The sequence below is a fragment of the Corythoichthys intestinalis genome, chromosome 18 (genome assembly GCF_030265065.1).
Source record: "Corythoichthys intestinalis isolate RoL2023-P3 chromosome 18, ASM3026506v1, whole genome shotgun sequence".
Classification (NCBI taxonomy): domain Eukaryota; kingdom Metazoa; phylum Chordata; class Actinopteri; order Syngnathiformes; family Syngnathidae; genus Corythoichthys; species Corythoichthys intestinalis.
The window spans coordinates 36,818,672-36,837,856 of NC_080412.1; the positions used below are offsets into that span (position 1 = coordinate 36,818,672).

The window sequence follows — 19,185 nt, forward strand, 5'->3', positions numbered from 1 at the left end:
ACGGCTAAACCATCTACATTGAAACTGGATGGCTCTTTGGTTGTCTGAACAGTCACAAAGCACAGAAATCTGATTTTTGCGAGACAGATTGAAACCACATATGGGAGAGAGTTTCATATCAGATATGGAAAAAATGCTACTCAGTCTGAACAGCTCAAATGGGTTTTCACTGTCCGTGACATCACTCTATGCTGGATGACTCCTTTGTCGCCACAGCCACCTGTCAGGCGTGTCAATAATATGTCCCAGTCTGAACAGGCCCAGATTCGATTTGGCCCCTTTCACAAACATATCCTGGTTAATTCCCGTGTAAGGTGATGCGGGATTTTCTCGCGTCATTGCTTTCACGCATGTAGGGATATCCCGGGAATGACGGGGGTTGGACACTTTCACAGACTTGTCTCGTGTTGCCCACTCGCACTTTCTGTGCGGGGAGGGCTGCTACCGCCATTTTATAACCCGGACATTACGTCATTTTTGTTCAGCATCGGCTGTCACAATGTTGGTCAAATCATGTTTTGTTACTGAGCCGGTTGTGGGAGCGTTCCCGACGTCATAACTGCAGCCAGTTCAAGTACATCAAGACTGTATTTAAGCCCAGGCGAGGTGAAGAGAAGGGTGCCAAGATATTAACTTGCTAGGCGCAATTCGACACCTTGTACACTCGAATTTTGGGCATTTCCTATCTTATTCGTCTGCCGCCCTTGTTTTGTAATTCCCCTATGTTGTACTGGAATTTGAGTGTATTTGTTTTTTTGTCTTATCTGGTCTCTGCCTACCGCTTAGGTATTATTGGTCCTGTCACGTCTCGGAAGTCTTGTTAATGTTTTGTGTTGATTCATGTCAGATTTTTTTATTTTGGTGGTGGCGTGCCTCCTAGAGTTAACTTTACTTCCTGCCCTTGCCAATCAGGCTGATCGCATGCACCTGTGACCCTCTGTATAAATAGCCTGCTTCTAAACTTGCCCAGTGTTGGTTTGTCTGCTATCCTGCCACTTCCTACGCCACATCCTTGTGTAAGCTCTTTTTTGACCACGATTCATGTTTTTGAACCCATGCCTTTTTGTTTCTTGAGGAAGTAACTCAGTTGATTGATGTCCAGCTGTTGCTGTGAATTTTTGTTGATTGATATCCAGCTGTTGCTGTGAATTTTTGTTAACATTTTTTGAACTTTACTAACTGGAGAATAAACACTTTTGTTTGAGCACAACTATCGAACATTTGGGTCCTTGGTGCATCCCTGTCAGATCCCCGTCGACCTACTATCACGAACCCATTGTTATTCCCCCTTTTCCGCGATTGCGTGTATTTTTGTTTGTATTTAATAAACCATTGAATGTATCCCTCTGTTGTTTTTTGCTTTTAGGTACAACCTTGTTTCCGCAGTTGCAGACCCTAATATTGGCAACAAAATAAACAACACATTTCCAAAGATGGACGATGAACTCTCTTCCTCGGCTCTAAGATCTAGTAGCAGTTTAATTTAGCTATTTCCAGCTTGCTATCTTGATAATTGCGATATTTGTTCATTGTTTTTCGTCTTACTGCAAAGAAAGAGGAAGTGACGAGCCGCCTGCCATGATATTTACGTCATCAGCCTTCGTGCTGTGACCCGGGAATTTAACGCTTGCTTTCACATACGCCTTGTCCCGGGAAACCCGGACATTATACTAAGACACACCCTGTTAAATGTCCGCGTAAACTCCATGTCAGTCGACCCGGGAAATTGCTTTCACATACAAGGCCTGCCTGTTTAAATCCCTGGATTTTACCGGTGTTTAGGGGTATGTGAATCAGATATGCCTTTAGTCTGAATGCAGCCTTTCAGCCCTTTTACTGCTTTTCAAGAGTTTATGTTCACATATTTTTGGAATAAAACGTTGAGAAATACTGAGTTTAAAACTTTATTCCTATTGAACATTTCATTGTCAGTCTAACATTTGCCACGTTTACATGGAGCCAAATATTCCAATTTCAGTCGGAATATTTGTTCAAACCGAATAAATGTGTTCCATATAAACACCTCATTCGGAATGAACAGGCCCAAACCGAATGGAATTTCATTCCGATTCACAGGGGTGGAATATTCCTTTTCCCAAACCGATTAGAAGTAAAATTATATCATGTAAACAGGGAAGCGGAATGGTGTCTGGCTGCGTTCTTTCTGCACATGCTCCGTACTGACGTGGTGACGTCACTTGGTGACGTAAGTAACGTCACATGCAACATGGCTTCCAAGCACACGCACAGCGCACCCACACAACTTTTTAAATGAACGGCGTGTCATTCTGAAGTTTTGTTTCCACTCGAAAAGTTAGAACAGCAGCTGATCTGACGATCGATCTCCATGTTTTGCAACGTGACGCTTTGTTTTGATTAATCTGCGCATGTCAGACGGCAGTTGTCAAACGTCCTTTCGGAATAAAGGCAGAGACATGTAAACGCTGGATCGGAATAGATGAAGTTACATGTAAACAGCTGATGTGAAATTTCCATTCGGAATGATTTGAATCGGTATGAAAAAAAGTCAGCATGTAAACGTGGCTATTGAGACATGCACCAATATTTCAGTATCATAGCTTGTTACTCTACTTACCCTCTCCTATTTCAATGTCCTTAAAGGCCATCTCAGAACCTGAATCACTGATCAACATCTCTCCATTGAGTGTGAACATGATGTTCATCTCTGTGAGATCAATCATACAACCCACCACGTCACCAGATTGCCACTGTCGACCAAATGACTCATTTCCCACATGCCAGCGTTGGGCCTGAAAATGACATGTTTATGTACCTTTACACTTGCCAGTCCTTCACAAAAATGCCCGGTTCCTACCTTGAAACCATTGAAGACGTACGCCAACTCATCGGCACCAAGTTCGGTGTCGGCTCGAACACTTGGTCGGGCCCAGCCCACCCTCATCTCTCCTACTGTCACAGCCTCAAATTCAAAGTACCACTTCCCCTGCGTGACTCCGTAAGACTTCTCTGCTCTGAACACACGGATCTTATCTCCACGAGTGTTGCCTGTTCCAGGGCCACCTGCATGAGCACAAAGAAGGTTGATCAGATATTGTTGGAAGGTATATTATATATTAGTCTTATTGTAACAACATACTGCTCTCCTGGTCAGGGGGTTCAATGTTGTAACCGTAGCCGATTAGCGTTCGAACTGCGGCGCAAACTGTATCTCGGTTAGTCTTTTTGGTCTTCTCATCCAAGAGGTTATAAGGAACCAGACGAGGATTGCGTTTGTTCATGATATCCTGTAAATGCACAAATTGAAAAGTTGCTTTATGCCTATAACGTTTTACATGCACATTCTGTCATTTCCTGGCTATAGAAATGTACCTGTACAATACTATATGTCCAGCCCTGTCGCACTCGGTCTCTGGCCCAAACATTGTGACCATTTTCCGCCAATCTCTCCACGAGAGTGTTCTGATTAGGTGTCAGCTTGACGTGATTGAGGTCCAACGGAGCTGGTTTATAGCCATTGCTCTGCATGTATCTGAGGAAAAGTTTTGCGTATAAGATAGTCATTAGGAGTTTTTTTGGAGCATTTTACAAAAACAGTTTTAAAAAAAGCAGCCACTCACGTTTTTGGAAGCTTGGTTCTTTTCAGGTTCTCTTCTGCCTTCTCATCTCCCATTCCTACATGGCACCCGAGTGCCAACAAAGTCCTTTGAAAAAGATTGATCAAGGCGTTAGAGACTATGTTCATTAGAATTGGTAAGATAAAGCACTGACTTACTTGAGAGTCTCTCCGGACATTGCCAAATTGTAGTTTTTCTCAGGTTCTGGTAGACTTTGGAAATCCACCAGGCAAGGATGGAGCTTCTTGTTATCATCTCGAAACTTAAATGAGGCATTAAAATGGCAGCAGAATGTATATTTTTATGACGTGCTTTATTGTACAGGGTGGGGCAGAGCAACTTGCTTATTTAAATTTGGCGCTCTAAAGCGATGGTTGCTCTGAGAATAGTTGGGATAGACTTATTTGAGAAGGTGGGGCTTAAAGTTTGGCTATTAATGTGCGTTATTTATTTGTGTTTATTTTTAAGGAACCCCAGTGAGCATCACGGAGTGGACGAAGTAGTACGCGCTTTCGTTGATGAGGCATTTTTTTGAAGCTGTCGCTCAATCGTCGCAACGTAATATGCATTCCGTAGACATTTCAATATTGTGCCCCGTGGTTGTGTTCCTGACCGGCAGTCAATCTGGTTCAGCGTTGGCAGGAAACACTCATTGATCATGTTGACATAACAGTCAGATGTTACTGATTCTGCCTGTTCGTTTTTGTCAAAAAACCATGGGCTAATCATGCCAACTTGCAATAGTGCACACCAAACAGTTACACGTAGTGCTTGTAGAGGACATTGATGAAGTTCTCTGAGGTTTTCAGGACTCCAGTAGCGCATGTTTTGCTGATTTCCAGATCCCGAAAGATGGAAGTGAGCCTCACCACTGAAGAAAATAAGTGTGTCGTCAGACAAGCCCAAAAGAGCCTCACATCCATTTTCACATGCAATAAAATCGCATGGATTAAGTTCCTGCACCAGGAACACGACCATGGGGGGCAATATTGAAATGTCTACAAAATGCGCGTTGATTGCGACGATTCAGCGGCCGCTTGAAAAAAATGCCTAAACAGCGAAAGCGCATTCCAACCCTGTCCACTCCATGATACTCACTGGTGTTCCTGAAAAATAAACACAAAATAGATAACACACATTACAAACCAAACTTTAAGCCTCACCTTCTCATATAAGTTCATCCCTATCATCCTCAGAGCAACCATTGCCTCAGGGTGCCAAATTTAAATAAACAAGTTGCTCTGCCCCACCCTTTATAAGTAAATGTTTTTCTATTGTATAAAAGTACAGGCACTCACTGGTCCGTAGGTCCACCCCTGTTCAATACGAGTCACACCCCATAACTCGTGACTATTCTCTGCTAGCTTCTCACGAATACGCTCCAAATGGGGAGGCAGAACAATCTGGAAGGATTTTTTTTTTTTTTTTGCAAAAGCCAAGAACAGAATAGTTTGGGGTGAGAAATTCATCCAAACAGCCTTTTGAACTATTATACCTGTATGGTGTCCACGGGGCAAGGAGTGAAGGCTGTGTGCGATAAGGACTGTGTTGGACCCAAGAGGTTTCGAACACCATCAAAGTCATGCTTATACTCCTTAATGGGTTCAATCCGCAAACGATCTCTGGGCAGAACGGCTTCGTAACACGGAGCGTAGCCTGGAGGTGGAAGGAACTTAAAATCACCATGGCGCCCTCCAAGAAGAAACCGGAACCTTGCCATTAAGGAGGAAACAATTTTTTTAGTCCACATGTGCTTTGTAAAACAGTTTACTTATCATATCAGAATTGGCAGTGCCCAGTACTTCACGCCGGCAGAGAAGCTGACAGCAGGGAAGAAGAGCCCATCCAAATTGAATTTCTCAAACATCCCTTGGACAGGATGACCATTGATGCGGAAGGAAATACTGGGCACGTTTAGGTCCAAACAGCAACTGATTACATCCTCTGCTGCCAGAATGTGCTGATTGGGTGTGGCAACATGACGCGGAACACGTCCTGACAGCAAATTTCATTATAAATGCATATTATCCAGGAAAACAACACTACAAAAGATTCACTATAAAATTTGTTTACCTGACCAGAGATGAAGCCCATCAAAACCGTATGAGTAGAGGTCATCCCCGACACCGTTGCCACCCCAGCCTTCCCCTCCACCTGGGTACGGACTAAATCCCTCGGTGAGGGCCCAGCCCACGCGCAGATGATATGGCTGAGCAGTAAGGAAAGGTTCCACATGGTCTACCATCACCTCAAAGTACCACTTTTTATACTGTGTGGACCCTTCGCATGTTCCAAGGAAAATATTGGGTCTCATGCTGGAGGACAACCACAAACCAAGTACTAGTTTTAGAAAATTCACATTTCTTCGCATGAATTGTACTAAAAAAAAAAAAAAACAAACAACCCACCTAGTAACATAATTAATAATATTGGTTTGAAGTAAGAGGTCACGACCAGGAAGCAAATTCTCTGTAATCAGGTTTTGGTTTGACCTTACAGCCACGCCGTTGCATACACATAGAGAGCAGAGCACATCCAAGACCTGGACAATGAAAAACATTGAGAAATGTTCTGGTGTTGCTCCTGAAACCAAAATTACAAATATATTATCTAAAATTCTTAGAATCTTACAAGCTACAGACAGACCTTGTGATTGCGTCCATGTTTATCAAGCAAGGAAATGATGGATTTGATGTGATTTTCCTGAATGATATTCAGCACCTCTGGGCTTTCAATCAGAACACAATACAACACCTCCAGGATCCCTATAATGTAAACGGACAAAGTATGACTTCCCAACCGAGTAACTTTGAACAGACTCAGCATATAGAGTTTTTTCATGTGTTATCCTACATAGTTTCCAAAGTACCTGATGATGCCTCCAAACGATCCAGTTTACTAACAAGCCAGTCGAGGTTGTCGCAGAAAAGTGCACAGTTTGAGCGATTACCTCGGATGAGAGAAGCTTTACAAGGGAAAGTTTGTGTTAAATATCTAGGTAAACAAAAGATTTTTGGCAAAACTTCCAGTGCGCATACCTAGCAATTCATACAGTAAATTTACTATCTCCTTCCACGACTCTGCAGCTTCTTCACCAGCGTATTCTGAGAAATGGGCGGCTGTGTTGTAGACATTCAACCGATCAACACAGTCCAGAACGTGGGTGATCATACCCTGAACAGCAACAAGGATAAATTAAGAAGACCTCTTGAATTAACAAGCAATCACATGGGAGTACACAAACCTCCTCTTGAAAAAGATTCTGTCTGTTCTTGAGGGAACGGAGCTTGAACTGTTTGTCCTCATGTTCCAGCTCTTCCTCCGGGGGTCTGAAGTAAAAAATCAGGTCCTGAAGTGATAGCACCACTGTGTCCATTGGCAGATTAGGTGGGTTTGCAGATTTGTTCTTTCCATTCAGGGCATCTAGGCCTCTGGAGACAATTGGAACACATGTGCCGATAGGATTACACAGAATCAAAACACAGACTTCATAGACAACTGCATGTGGAATGCTACTTGATGAATTGGTTGAAGAGGCCTGTTGTGCTGTAAATCATTCGGGCAGCTTGAGACTCTTCAGTCTGAGAACGGGCAACTGTCAGTGCGTCATCCATGTGACCTTCTTTATGGAGGATGGCCTGTGAATTATTCAATTATGAAAATTGGTTCCAACAACATTGGCTTTCTTTAATCTCGAATACCTTTCTCTTCAGTGGTCCTAAACGGGCAGATTTGGCATCCACAGCTGCATATGTGAGCCAGAGACCAGAAGAGACATGTTGCACAAAGCACATAGACTCTCCGTACTTGATCTCTGGAATTCCCATGCCTTCCACATCCCGCTTCTGGGTAACTTCAATTTTTTCCTGAGGTTCACATATAGAGTGCTTTCCTCATGAAAGCCACAAAGAATCTACTCAAGAACTTTGTTCACTTACCTTGGAAATTCTGAAGCAAAAGGCTGCCATTTTTGAATTGGCTTTCTCAGGGTCTACCAATAAAAGACCCTTTTCCTCATCCAGGAGAAGGTATCTTCCTGTTGTTATGTGACGTATTCTGAACGACTGACCCCATTTAATGTGACCTCCGCTCCACCTAGTCCCAAAATGCATGTGCGAGAAGACAAACTGTCAAGCCACGAGCAGTTGAAGTTTGGAATTAACGTTTTGAAGAGACTCACGCAATACGCAGAGGCTCAAGTCGCCACAAGGAGCGAGCGTGACTGCAAACAGCTCCTCCTTCATAGTGAGCAACTCTAAAAAATCAGACACAAATCCATGTCAGGCATTCAATATCAGAATTAAGCTTTGAGAGGTTTTGTTCACCTGCGCTGGTCATCCCCTTGGTCAGCCGCTGGGATGGCCAAACATTCATCCATGTGACCATGGAATAGTCTAAGCACATACCCTCCAGTCAGAAAACCTGCAGAAGAAAAGTCACACCGCTAAAGGAAAGCAAGGAGGCTAATGGAAAACAAAATGTAACTAAGAGGAAAGTGGACCTTCAGCTAGTTCGCAACCGGACATCACAGGGGTCATAGTCCATAAGGTTTGCATGAAGGACGCATCGACCATCAAGTCACCACTGGCATAGGACAAGTGCTGAGAGGAGGTGTACGTTAGGAATTAAAGACCGTCCAGAAATGAACAGAGATGGATTAAGGAAATGCTTAGCATTTACCAGATATCTCTCTGATGAAACACTGACAAGAATTAGGTCATCTCCAACTCGGACCTTCTCTCCTTCAGATCTTTGCTTGGAGGCTGGATGGATGGTCCACCAGCAGGCTTCCCCTGTGACACATTGGCAAAAAATAAAGGTATTGTTTTCTAGTTGTTCCAACAAATGGAGCCATTGAGTACAGTGGTATCTCTACTTACGAACGTCTCTACAAACTGGATTTTCAGGTTACGACACACCGCAACAGGAAAATATTGCCTCTTATTACTGGAGTAATTTGCCCTCTTATTCAGATTGCCGGAATCAGGCCAGCTGAACCACCGGAACCGCGCTAGCGTAATTCCAACGACCCGGGCCACCAGATCTCAACAATTCGGCCAAAAGGCCAAACTCCATGCGTTCACCTTAGTCTTAACCCGTTGTACTGACTCAATTTTAAAAGCTGGAAAAAGGCTTCAAAACACAAGTTGACAATTTATTTCAAGTCGACAGCAATCATACAGCGCAGAGACCCAGGCAAGGAGGGCTGGATCCAGAGTCGCCAGATCACAAAAGATTCCCGAGAATAGCAACAGTTGCTAGCGAAGCATTCAGTCTTTTTGAAGGCTCTGGCGGGGTGGGCTGTGGGTCGGAAGAAGGGTGTGTTTGGATGTTGTTTAGGTTAATTTTGGGGGGGGGGGGGGTGATTGGTGGAAGAGTTTGTGCGTCACTGTTGCCAAGGCAGCCAGAGTTGGAGATTTTGTCAGCCTTAGCACAAGTTCGCGCTGTGTGTTCAAATTCTCAGCCTTGGTCCTCTTGTGTTCTTGTTATCTGGCGTTCCTTGTGGCAAGACAGGATGTCCCGCCATTGTCCATTGTTGGCCCCCCAAGAAGAGCCGATGGCAGGATTTCGTGGTTCAGACGTGGGCTTGTAGATATCTTGGCAATCACCTGCTTATATTGCTCCATCAGCGTCAATCTCGCTAAGTCAGATGCATGACGCGCAAGTTGGGCTTCTGTTGTCAGCAGGCATCATATACAGTATCTCTTATGCCCTTATCTGCCTGTTGTTTTAGCGCTGCAAATTCCAATCATTCCAATTCCAACTATTCAAATACTGTGTATTCTACTTGCTTTTCTTAAACTTTGATTTAAATGCTATTTATTTTATATTGGGTGTGTTAGAGGAATACAAACAGTCAAACAGTAAATATGGAAAAAAATAATATTCCCTTCATTACAAAAGAAATTTCAGGATACGAGAGGCAAAAATACAGTTAGGGCAGCTACTCGCAACACCCAGAGTTTACTGAATGTAACATACTTATAGCTGCTCTGCCACTGGCTATTGCCTAGTATCTTCCTGGCATCTAATTTGTTTGGAGGGACCTCTACTGTATGTGCATGTGTGTATTCCAGCGTCCTCTTCATTTGCCCTTCGGGCCATGAGGTGTTCTGAAAGTTTTATGTGACTGTAATAACTTTTATTCTTTGTTTCTTACATTATGCACAACTCTCATTTGATGTTTAGTGTGCACTAATTTAATTGTAACATGTTGTTGTTACATGTTTTAATGCATTTTTCTGCTTTATAAAAAGATTTATGTCTGAATTTTGGGGGGCTTGGAACAGATTAGGCCATTTACATGGAAAACGCGTCTCTACTTACGGAATTTTCAGTTTACGAGACTTCTTCCACGACCAATTAATTATGTAAGTAGAGGTACAAAAGTACTTTGTAGGATGTTTAGGATGTTTAAAACTGGTGACGTTTCCAGCCACCTGTGGAGTCCTCCTGCAAACCCACGTCAAACGCAAGCTTGTCTGTGAGTGAGCGTGACGTCGTCAAACAGCTCAAGTACTTGACAGGAGGAAAAAAAGGCAAGAGAATTAGTGAGAAAGGCAACATTTGTTTAGTTTTTGATAAAGTGCTTCAATCTAGAAGCGCTCACCATGCTTGAATGAGTGTGTTTCAAGAGAATGGCATGTCCATACAGCAGAGTTCGATGGCCCCCACCTTGTGACGACTAGCAGCCAAGAAGGTAGAAAATTGATTCAACTGCGTTTTTTTAGATCCAAAGAGACAGGAGGAGAAACAATTTTAACTTACCCATTTATCCAAATCAACAGCCTGTGGATGGGAAAGACAATTATTAGTTTAAAAAGCAACACCCACTAAAGCAGCAGGTATGATAAGGAATGAATCACAATGGAGACCTCGTCCACAGAAGTGTTGGACAGCATTTCCTGTAGCGCCCGCACGGACAAGGACTGTTCCAGTATGAAGCAGCAGATGGCCAGATCGGGTGGGACATTCTGATGTAAAACAAGCATTTTATTTAACAGTAGAAGCAAATTTGCAGGATTAATCGCTAGATGCGCACTACCTGAGCGTTGGAGGTTGTCTCCAGAAAGCAGAGACGATTCCCAAATCCTTCACATGAAAGGCAGAGTTTGATCTGCTCTTTCAGAATGGAGGCCGTGCACTGTAGAACCACATGATCATCCTACAAAGAGTCAACGTGGATAGTTTTAACTCTTAGTAGAGTTATGGTTTCATGGTACAGTCATGAACGAAATAATGGGCACCCCTGGAATTGTTCCAGAAAATACAGCATTTCCCACAGAAATTAATGCAATTACAAATGTTTTCAGAATAAATGTGTTTATTTCTTGAATGCGCAGTGGAAAAACACAAAACAGCTGAGGAAAAAAGTCAAAATTGACACAATTTTAGACAAAACTCAAAAATAGGCTGGTCAAAATTGTTGGCACCCTCAATTCAATATTTGGTTACACATCATTTGTAAGAAATAACAGAAAGCCATTGCTTCCTATAACCATCAACAGGTTTCGTGCACCTCTCAGATGGAATTTTGGACAACTCTTCTTTTGAGAACTGCAGGTCTCTCAGATTTGAAGGATGCCTTCTGGCAACAGAGATTTTGAGATCTCTCCATAGCGTTCAATATGATTTAGATACGGACTCATCAATGGCCACCTCAGAATTCTCCAGCACTTTGTCTCGAACCATTTCTTGGTGCTATTTGAGGTATGTTTTGGGTCATTGTCCTGTTGGATCACCCATGACCTCTGACACAGACCCAGTTTTCTGACACTACACCCTATATTGCGGCCTATAACATTTTGATAGTCTCCATATTTCATGACTCCTTGCACACTGTCAAGGCACCCAGTGCCAGAGGCAGCAAAACAACCCCAAAACATCATTGGACCGCCACCATGTTTGACTATAGGCACTTCTTTCTTTCGTTCTTTTCTTTGTAGGCCTCATTCTTTTGTCTGGCACTAGGAACTGGTCTCCAACCATTTCTTGGTGCTATTTGAGGTTATGTTTTGGTTTATTGTCCTGTTGGAACACCCATGAACTCTGACACAGACCCAGTTTTCTGACACTACACCCTACAATGAAAAGAACACAGTTCCTATAGTCATACATGTTGGAGGTCCAATGATGTTTTGGGGTAGCTTTGCTGCCTCTGGCACTGGGTGCTTTGACAGTGTGCAAGGAGTCATGAAATCTGGAGACCATCAAAATGTTTTGGGCTGCAATGTAGGGTGTAATGTCAGAAAACTGGGTCTGCGTCAGAGGTCATGGGTGATCCAACAGGGCAATGATCCAAAACATACCTTAAATAGCACCAATAAATGGTTGGAGACAAAGCGCTGGACAATTCGGAGGTGGCCATCGATGTGTCCAGATCTAAATCCCATGAACAACTATGGAGAGATCTCAAAATTGCTCTTGCAAGAAGGCACCCGTCAAGTCTGAGAGACCTGCAGTTCTCAAAAGAAGAGTTGTCCAAAATTCCATCTGAGAGGTGCACGAAACTTGTTGATGGTTATAGGAAGCCATTGTTTTCTGTTATTTCTTCTAATGTCTTCCAAATATTGAGTTGAGGGTAACAACAATTTTGTCCACCCCCTTTTTTGCATTCTGTGTAAAATTGTGTACATTTTGGCTTTTCTCTTTAGACTTTTTAGTGTTTTTCTAATGCAAATCCAAAAAATTAACACATTCATAAGCAAAACATTTGGAATTGTGGGAGAAACTGTATTTTCTGGAAAAATTCCAGTGGTGCCAATAATTTCTTCCATGACTTTATATGAGGATTTTTGAGGAAATCTCTCAATATTTATAGTATTATTGCTAGAGTTGTCCAATAATGACTTTTTAACCGATATCCCGATATTCTCCAACACCCAAAAATCTGATACCGATATTAAACCGATACTGATATACGCGATCGTTGACTAAACATATTATGGCTAATTGTATTGTGATGACCCACTGGATGCTTTAATAATGATAAATGCAACAACTTCAAGGTTTTCCAAATAAACATTCAGTGAAAAATAAGAGAACAGCTTCAACTGAAGTTATGTGAAAAATGGTTTTATTGCACTACTATATCTTTGAAGTCAACATGCATATTGTCACTAAAACCAGTCATGAAAAGTCGATGTCGATATTATCCGATATGTTTTTTAGATGCTTTTATCAGCCGATATTATCGATAAATATTGGAAAACTCTAATCATTGACCATGTTTTATCCATTTTCAAGATATTTTTTGCCCAATTATGAAAGGTTATACAGTATACACTTTAAAAACCTGTCAAATGTTGTTTCTCTATGACTTTATTGTTACAATGTATCTTTGTTGCTTTCACTGGCCTTACATCTAAGGCTCCATGAACTTGGCTGCACCCCCACTCATATAAGCCCTCTATTTCAAGCCACTGCACCTGCTGTTCACGCGTCTAGTTTTGGAAAGCATCAGATAATTCAGATTTCACTGGAAAGTGTTCCCCATATTCCTCTGCTCCAAAGAGTCTAATTAGTTTGACTTGCTTGCATGTTGGAATTTTCACCCTGAATTCCTTTCACCAGGAGGAAATACTGCAAATATCACTTTGGTAACAAGATTCATGCAGACAAATAGTAGTGTTTGCTAGGTTAAGTCATTATGTCATAGATTTCATTGGGGGGTTTGCCTATTAAGTACATCAATAAAGTCTTTACCAAACATTTTTGTGAAATTGAATACTTGAAATTGAATACTTCCCATCGATTTCTAGGTCATCCATATTAACGTCGACATGTTACCCAAACTTCACACATAATTCTAAATTCTATTTCGGGTTCAGCCATCCATCATGCATTCATCTAAGTATATATCTTGTATTGCCCAAGGGAAACGAGAAAATGCATTTCTCAGATCAGGTTGCTCAGTATCAGGTCGCTACTCGGAATTCACACACATTTCAAAAATAGATGAAAGTTAGTTTAATTAAAGGCTCTAAATTGGTGTGTGTGAATAATCATTTGTCATTTGGTGCCAGGCAGAAGTTGACTGGTGACCAGTCCATGGTATACCACACAGACAGATGGATGTAAAGGCTGTCATCAAACTAATGTTCAAGTAATTGCAATACATTCATTTAGTGCAGTAACATATGTATACACAACATATGTAAATTCCTGATCCTGCTTAAGTGGCCTACTGTAAGTACTGTACTATCAGTATTAAATAGAAGGATGATAGAAGATGATCACATCATCTTTAGCAAAAATACAGTAATTGTGCAATATACAGTATAATAGCCAATACTAGGGTTGTTCCGATCATGTTTTTTTTTGCTCCCGAGCCGATCGTTTTAATATATACATTCAACATACAGTACATAAGTACTGTATTTGTTTATTATGACAATAAATCCTCAAGATGGCATTTACATTACGTATTAACATTCTTTCTGTGAGAGGCATCCACGGATAGAAAGACTTGTGACTTTGTATATTGTCTCTAAATCAGGTGTGTCCAAACTTTTTGCAAAGGAGGCCAGATTTGGTGTGGTAAAAATGTGGGGGGCCGACCTTGGCTGACGTCATTTACGTAGAACAATATAGTTTTTAAAACAAATTTTTAAAGCAAATTTTAGCAAGCCGTTCTGTGTGTCTAATCTGCTTTATTATTTTTTTAAATGAATAATTTCAACAATCTCGCAACTAGCCTATGTGGCGTACTCTTTCGAATCTCGGGCTCTAGCAAAATACTGCTGCTGTGAAATTAAACTAGCTTCAAGTTGCTTCAATTTATCGCTACGTACAGTATCTTTCCTGTAATCTTGTCGTACATGTCAGCGTGTCATTTGGTAATATCGCCTCACATTGAACTCTTTAAAAGCAGCGACTGTCTCTTTGCAAATGTTGCGTATTTTAGAGAAGAAAAAGTCCAATTTCCACCTATCCTTGAACCGTCGGCCGTCACAGTCAACTTTCTTTTTTTTTTTGTTGATTGTCGCCATTTTAGAAAATTGGGACTAAAGGGTCACACGGGGTAATGTTAATGAGAGTGCTGCTGCCTTTTAGTGGGTAAATGAGGAGCAGCATTTAGTGTGTAAGCTACTTCATATGCTGGCAGCAGTGCTGCTGACCAATTTATTAAGTCTGTGGGTGGGCCAGACTTTATTGATTTTATACAGAGGCTGGGGGCCGGATGAAATTTGTCCACGGGCCGCATTTGGCCCCCGGGCCTGACTTTGGACATGTCTGCTCTAAATATTGCCATCTAGTGTATTTGTTGAGCTTTCTGTAAATGATACTGTAGCCATGCCCAAATGCATGATGGGAAGTGGAACCATGACTGTGCGTAGTGCTACCTATTGATATATCTTCTCTGCGTTGGGAAATAACATCAGGTGTTAAGAAAAAGATCAATTGCTACCTTGCTTCCCCACATTGCTTCCCATGATATTTCTAATCATAGGGAGAGGGATTGTAAGGCTTTAGCCAATTAAAAAAAGGCTCCAAAGGCTGCCAAAATTCACTCTACTTATTTAACGCTGCCTTTTATCTCTCTATATAGGTAAAACGGCGCCATTACAGATTGAGCGCGACAATGCGTGGGTGGGTCGTGCAGTGCATGCATTAATTGCGTTAAATATTTTAACGTGATACATTTAAAAAAAAAATTAATTACCGCCATTATCGGGATGAATTTGATAACCCTACCTTAAGACTAAACTAAAGACTCTGGATGAGTGTAACATATTATGTCTGTAACATTAAATACAATTAGAAAACGATTTAATTAAAAAAATATATATATATATTAAAAAAAGACATGGCCGATATTTTTTCGCCGATTCCGATACTTTGAAAATGACGTAATTGGACCCGATCGATCGGCATACATCTCTAGTACAAAGTATTAACACCAGGTGTCCTAATAATTGTGACACACATTATTTGATGTCAAATATTTTTTTCTTTATGTGGGATTTTTCCCCACTGAATGAATGCACTTGTATTGAAGGTTGGATTTTTCTCTTTTTTTCCATTAAGGTCCCATATTATTTGAATTTTTTAAAAAAATTATTAGAAGCTAAAAAACACATCTTTTTCAGGGGTGCCAATAATTATGGAGGGCACTGTATACACAACATACTGTATGTAAATTCCTGATCCTGCTTAAGTGGCCTACTGTAAGTACTGTACTATCAGTATTAAATAGAAGGATGATAGAAGATGATCACATCATGTTTAGCAAAAATACAGTAATTGTGCAATGTATAATAGCCAATACTGTAACCTACATGTGTCAACAGTGCTGGAATATCAATCCACTAACAACGTTCTCTTGCAAACGACAGATGTACGTGTTAGGTTTCTATGACGTATCTCTATATTAAAATGTGTGTCAAGTGATGGCGCTGAAGACAGACCGACCAAGCTACAGCTAGAAGGACAGCTGTTCTTTTTATTTATTTATTTATTTATTTTTAATATCACGACACCTCACGACTGAGAACTGGCTGCATAATTTAAAGCATGTTTATGATCAACATGTTGGAACTGAACATTGCACTAATAACCTCAGCAGCACTATTTCCACAAGGACTGAAGTAAGCAGGTGCTGAAACAGGCCTGACTTTGAAGCTGCTAATCCTCACACAGTATATATAGACCCCTGGCAGCAACTGACGCACACTTTATGAAGAATTGTTAGCATACTTTACCCTAAGCGCTGCATGACAATAGCAACAGGAACATAATTTGAATTGATTATTTTTATTATAACGAGGAATAAATTGTCTTAAATACACTTGATGATCTGCATAACACTAACCAAGACAATCAGTGCAGTTAAAATTTTACTGTATTTAATTTGTTTTCTAGTAAACCTTAGCTGTCTAGGAACCTGTCTAGGAGCATCACATTTGTAATCGTTCTAAAAGACAACATTAAACTAATAAATGCTAATAACAAAAAATACAAACAGCAAATATCAAACAAAAATACGCCCAATAAAAAAACACTCATATCATTTTACACGCAATGTGTTAATGGTCACTTCTCGGTGATGTACCAGAACAATATCAAGTACCCACAGTGATATAAAAATATAACAATGCTTGTAAACAAAGCCAACTGTCCTTGTCAATCTGAATGTCGACTTCAGTACAAATCCATCCAACAAAATGAATGGCTGTTCAAGATTGTTTTTTCCCCCCAAGAAGGATAGAGCATCACTTACTGTTCGCAAGAACTGAATCTCTTCCTCTCCATCGGCACCTTCTGCCATTGCGATGAGGCATTAAGAGCACCACACTGACAAGAGAATTTGGGTTCCAGGTTCTACTGGTCTCTTCCTAGAGAAATGTTGCTGAAGGGTTTCTGAAGGGCAATGGGGGTCCAGTCCCACGCTCTCTCTCAGACTATTTTATGACAGCCTAGGGGATTGACTACTCATTCTTTACGGCATCATGGAGAGGAGGAGCAATTGGACTAGGCAGTCCTAAAAAAGTTATTCCTTCCATTTAAAGTTTATTTGGCAATGACACCATGTAACACATATTTTATTCCCAGGTTCTAAGTACTATTTCCTAGTTTGTTTCGTCGCATTGACGTATAAAAACACTTTTGTTGTTGGGTTTGCGGTCACGACTTTGAAATTCTATTTTCCACTTTTCTTTACTGTTATACTTTCTAATGGTTTTATAGACTGTGTATATATGTTCCTACTTATATGGCGGAAAACACAAACAAGACTAAAAAAAGCACTTTCTGCTCTTGCACCCCCTTTAAAAGAAACTGCTGTATTTTAAGGCAAGGCAAGGCAAGGCAAATTTATTTATATAGCACAATTCAACACAAGGCAATTCAAAGTGCTTTACATCACATGAAGCTCGTAAAGATCACATTTAAATCAATACAACGTAAAAACCAGGACAATCAAAATAGGAAATAAAATTATACATAAAAATCGCATTTAATCACAAATAGAATAAAAATTAAAAATAAATTAAAAAAATAAAACAAAAACTACTAACTAATACTTGAAATCAGCAATGGAGATAAGCACAAGAGGAATAGAAAGCAAGTAAATTGAGATATATAGACAGTTATGGATATGCAGTGCTAAACAAAAGCGTTTTTACCCCTGATTTAAAGGAGCTAACAGTTTGAGCATACTTCAGACGTTCAGGTTACTTGTTCCAGAGGTGAGGAGCATAATAACTAAATGCTGCCTCACCCTGCTTGCTTCTTGTTCTTGGAACATGCAGGAGACCGGTTCCAGACGACCTTAAGCCAAAAACTGTTGTGTTTGATAGAACAATATCTCTATATGCTGCCATAGCAGATTCATGGCGCACTAAGCCTCCGAACTATTTTTAATTTATCCGTTTTACCCTGAAAACCCCCGTTTACGGACGACGCGCAACCGCTTTTGTTTCCACCTAGCTATAAAAAGAAAGTAATAATTATATTTATTGTACAAAAAGTCTGTCATTTTTAGCTTAGAATCATTAATTGATGTCTCATATTTTGTTAAAAAAAAAAAAAAAGACTTAAAAAAATTATTCACTCGCATATTTTAAACTTTTAAACAAATTACGTCACAATGAAAAATTTGGCGTCCGTAAAAAAGTCACGGATAACAACCTCATAACTATCGCTTAATTGTATTTTTTTTTGTTACTGTTGCATTTTCCCCGATATGTTAGATGATAAATAATAGATCCAAACAAAGAAAAATTGAAAAATAACGTTTAAAAGGGTAACTATTTGAAAAAGAAAATCTCAATCACTCCTTGTTGTCTGCGATTGCATCGCCATCCGTGTTATACAACCATGGTTCACCCATAAAATCCCCCAAAAATCTGGCTGTGGCCATTCACAGCTGCGTCTTGACACTCGGTGATACATGCTACATGGAGTTTTTGGATCGAAACAAGGTAAGTACGCGATAATATCTCGTTAAAATCGTGGCGTCTTTAATTCTGCTGTCGTGTGCTCTCGCTTCCAGTTAGGGTTTTGCTGTTTAATTTTTTTTTTTTTTTTTTAACTGCCATCCTGTTCAAAAATTTTTCTTTCCCCCTAGAAAATTGAGATTTCAAGCTTTCCAATGATGTATCACACATGCAAATAGGACAATTTCATCAAATTGGTGGTCTCAGAGCGGAACTTCAAGTCACCTTAGTGTTTTCCGCCATATAGACCAGTTTCCTGAGCAAAACGTGGGTGGTGCCATCCTGGAAAATTTCTGCTCTGAACTTCCGGTTTAGAAAGAACAACATAAATTGCGGTTGAAGTAAGCAGTGTGTTGACAGGGTTAAAACTGCAAAATCAAAGCAGAACAACCCATGGAATCTTCAAAAACGGATTCAGCACAAGGGCGTAGGTTTGCATTGGGACGGTAGGGACAAAACACTAGCCACTTTTCAGGATGCTCAAACTGTCCCCACCAACATTTAAGCCACCTTATGTAAGTTATAAAATGACTTCAGTTATATGTCATTTAGATTTTCTTCCTGTATATTTTAATTGTTGTCATTGACCCCACCATTATTAAGTGAATTATTTTCATTATGTTCAGATTTACATGTACCTCTTTTCACTT

General features: G+C 40.6%; 1 protein-coding gene across 1 annotated transcript in view; it reads right to left on the reverse strand.

Moving 5' to 3' along the window:
- LOC130906415 (ryanodine receptor 1-like) overlaps positions 1-16,981 on the reverse strand; it is a 115,148-nt gene extending 98,167 nt beyond the window's left edge. Inside the window, exons 1-28 of the mRNA XM_057820744.1 lie at positions 16,819-16,981; positions 10,642-10,761; positions 10,472-10,570; positions 10,365-10,385; positions 10,207-10,281; positions 10,037-10,115; positions 8,277-8,389; positions 8,098-8,197; positions 7,922-8,018; positions 7,777-7,851; positions 7,535-7,691; positions 7,298-7,462; positions 7,113-7,234; positions 6,841-7,027; positions 6,635-6,770; positions 6,466-6,561; positions 6,243-6,361; positions 6,005-6,138; positions 5,670-5,911; positions 5,399-5,591; positions 5,092-5,308; positions 4,895-4,999; positions 3,755-3,858; positions 3,600-3,683; positions 3,352-3,511; positions 3,119-3,266; positions 2,837-3,042; positions 2,597-2,771 (exon numbers count right to left, since the gene is read on the reverse strand). Of these exons, the coding sequence (XP_057676727.1) occupies positions 2,597-2,771; positions 2,837-3,042; positions 3,119-3,266; positions 3,352-3,511; positions 3,600-3,683; positions 3,755-3,858; positions 4,895-4,999; positions 5,092-5,308; positions 5,399-5,591; positions 5,670-5,911; positions 6,005-6,138; positions 6,243-6,361; positions 6,466-6,561; positions 6,635-6,770; positions 6,841-7,027; positions 7,113-7,234; positions 7,298-7,462; positions 7,535-7,691; positions 7,777-7,851; positions 7,922-8,018; positions 8,098-8,197; positions 8,277-8,389; positions 10,037-10,115; positions 10,207-10,281; positions 10,365-10,385; positions 10,472-10,570; positions 10,642-10,761; positions 16,819-16,866 (3,577 nt within the window). The 5' untranslated portion in view covers positions 16,867-16,981. The remainder of the gene's footprint in view (positions 1-2,596; positions 2,772-2,836; positions 3,043-3,118; positions 3,267-3,351; positions 3,512-3,599; positions 3,684-3,754; positions 3,859-4,894; positions 5,000-5,091; positions 5,309-5,398; positions 5,592-5,669; positions 5,912-6,004; positions 6,139-6,242; positions 6,362-6,465; positions 6,562-6,634; positions 6,771-6,840; positions 7,028-7,112; positions 7,235-7,297; positions 7,463-7,534; positions 7,692-7,776; positions 7,852-7,921; positions 8,019-8,097; positions 8,198-8,276; positions 8,390-10,036; positions 10,116-10,206; positions 10,282-10,364; positions 10,386-10,471; positions 10,571-10,641; positions 10,762-16,818) is intronic.
- Between the last annotated feature and the right edge of the window lie 2,204 nt (positions 16,982-19,185).